Raw genomic sequence first — 2,007 nt, 5'->3', positions numbered from 1 at the left:
GGGGCGGCGCCCCCCCTGCCACTCCCGCCCTTTTTGCCTGCTGCTGCTCCTGCTGCTGCTGCAGCGCGAGCAGCGGCGCCCGTGGGGTCGCCCGCGGCGAAGCAGCAGCAACAGCAGCAACAGCAGCAGCCACAGCAGCAACAGCAGCAACAGCAGCAGCAGCAACCGCAGCAGCAGCACCAGCGCCCAGGGGACACACAGGGCAGCCCGCAAGGCAGCGCGCAGCACGGGGAAGCCAGGGCAGAAACTCAGGCTGCGGGGCCCACCGAGGCCCCGGCAAAGCCAAGCAGCAGCAGCAGCAGCAGTGGCAACAGCAGCGGCAGCAGCAGCGACGGCAGCAAAGACAAAGACATGGCTGCAGCGCTGGAGGCCGTCGCGCAGCAGTTTGCAGAAGCCGCCGGAAAGAGCCACGCGGGCAGCCCCGAGCAGCAGCTGCAGCAGCAGCGGCAGCTTTTCAATCAGCAGCCGGAGCCTGCGCCGGAGGAGGGCCCTCCTGTGAGCGACCTCGCGGAGGCGGCAGAGGAAGCAGCAGCAGCAGCTGCTGCTGCTGCTGCTGCAGACTCTGGCAGCGCAGCAGCAGCAGCACTGAAGCTGTACGAGCAGCAGGAAGGCACCCTTCCCAAAGAAAATGCAGCAGTCGCTCCGAGGCCCCCGTTGAGGGGTTTGCTGCGAGGCGTAGACGCGCCGCGTGGCCTAGATTCGCCTGCAGCAGCAGCAGCAGCAGGAGCCCCGAAGTAGGCCTTGGCTGCTGCTGCTGTTGCTTCTGTTGTTTCTGCTGCTGCTGTGGTGGTGCGCTATTCCGTCTGCTGGATTTGGGGTGTGTGTGCAGCTCGTCCGCGGCGTCCGAGCGGCAGCGAAGTTCGTGTCGCGCCGCCGCTGCTGCTGCTGCTGCTGTTGAGACCGCGACCCCCGCAGCAGCAGCAGCAGTTCCCCCGCGTGGCGAGTCCCGCGCTGCTTCCCCGTTTCCGTCCTCCGTGGGCGCCTCTGGAGCTGCGTCCGCGTCCTGCCGCAGCAGCAGCAGCAGCAGCAGTGTGGCGTCAGTGAGCGCCGCGGCTTCGCCGCCGACCCCGCCCGCCCCCAGCAGCAGCAGCAGCAGCAGCAGCTTTCTGCTGTGCGGGGGCGCGCTGGGCGTGGGCTACGAGTTCGTTTGCTGCTGCGTCTGCTGGGGCAGCGAGGGCTCAGCGCTCAACCCGCTGCTCTCCTGCGTCCGCTGCCTCTTTTGCTGCCACAAAAACTGCTACGGCGTTGGCCGCCTCGGCGAAGCCCTCGAGCCTGAAGACTGGATTTGCCGCCGCTGCGAAGTCGACAAGAGGGCCCTCGGCACCCAGTGGATGGCCGTCTTCAAGCCCATGCACCCCAAGTGCCTCGTCAGCAACGCTGCTGCTGCTGCTGCTGCTGATGCTGGTGGTGGTGGTGGTGCTGCTGCTGCTGATGATGATGGTGGTGGTGGGGGTGGGGGTGGGGGTGTTCTGCTGGTGCTGATGCTGCTCCTGCTGCTGATGATGGTGCTGCTGCTGGTGATGACGCTGCTGCTGCTGCTGCTGCTGGCGCTCAGATTTGCTGCCGCGGGGGCGGGGCGCTGAAGCCGAGCACGAGCGGGGGCTGGGTGCACATATTTTGCTGCTTGTTTTTGATGCCGGAGGCGATTTGCGCGGAGCTGCAGCGGCTGGAGCCCTGGGAGTTGGGGGAAGTTGCTGCGTGGCGTTTTGCTGCTGCTTGCTCGCTGTGTGGGGTGTCGGGGGGCGCATGCGTCCGCTGCTGCCACTTGGGGTGTACAGACACCTTCCACCCCATGTGCGCCTGGCTCGCCGGCCTCCACTGCGCTGCTGCGCCTCTCCCGGGCCTTTTCCTCGCAGTCCGCGGGGCCCTCGACCACTGCTTCCCCAGACTCAAAGTCACTGTCTTTTGCTTCCGACACACCCCGGAGGCCCCAGGAGTCAGGTCAGTGACCCAGCACCCTCGCTGCAAGCCACAGAGGCCCCGAGGGGCCCCAGGGGGTGCTGCAGC

At 67.4% G+C, this 2,007-nt stretch overlaps 1 protein-coding gene across 1 annotated transcript in view; it reads left to right on the top strand.

Moving 5' to 3' along the window:
• The window catches only part of ETH_00043760 (Chromosome III, complete sequence, related), a gene marked incomplete at both ends in the record, with an annotated part of 2,158 nt that extends 209 nt beyond the window's left edge, over positions 1–1,949 (top strand). The window contains 3 exons of the mRNA XM_013375517.1: positions 2–734; positions 830–1,367; positions 1,779–1,949. Coding sequence (XP_013230971.1) covers positions 2–734; positions 830–1,367; positions 1,779–1,949 — 1,442 coding nt within the window. The remainder of the gene's footprint in view (position 1; positions 735–829; positions 1,368–1,778) is intronic.
• Positions 1,950–2,007: the final 58 nt, after the last annotated feature.

Source organism: Eimeria tenella, genomic scaffold, assembly GCF_000499545.2.
Source record: "Eimeria tenella Houghton genomic scaffold, Eth_scaff2834, whole genome shotgun sequence".
Lineage (NCBI taxonomy): Eukaryota > Apicomplexa > Conoidasida > Eucoccidiorida > Eimeriidae > Eimeria > Eimeria tenella.
Note: the sequence above shows the minus strand (reverse complement) of the source record. Positions and strands in the feature narration are given on the sequence as shown.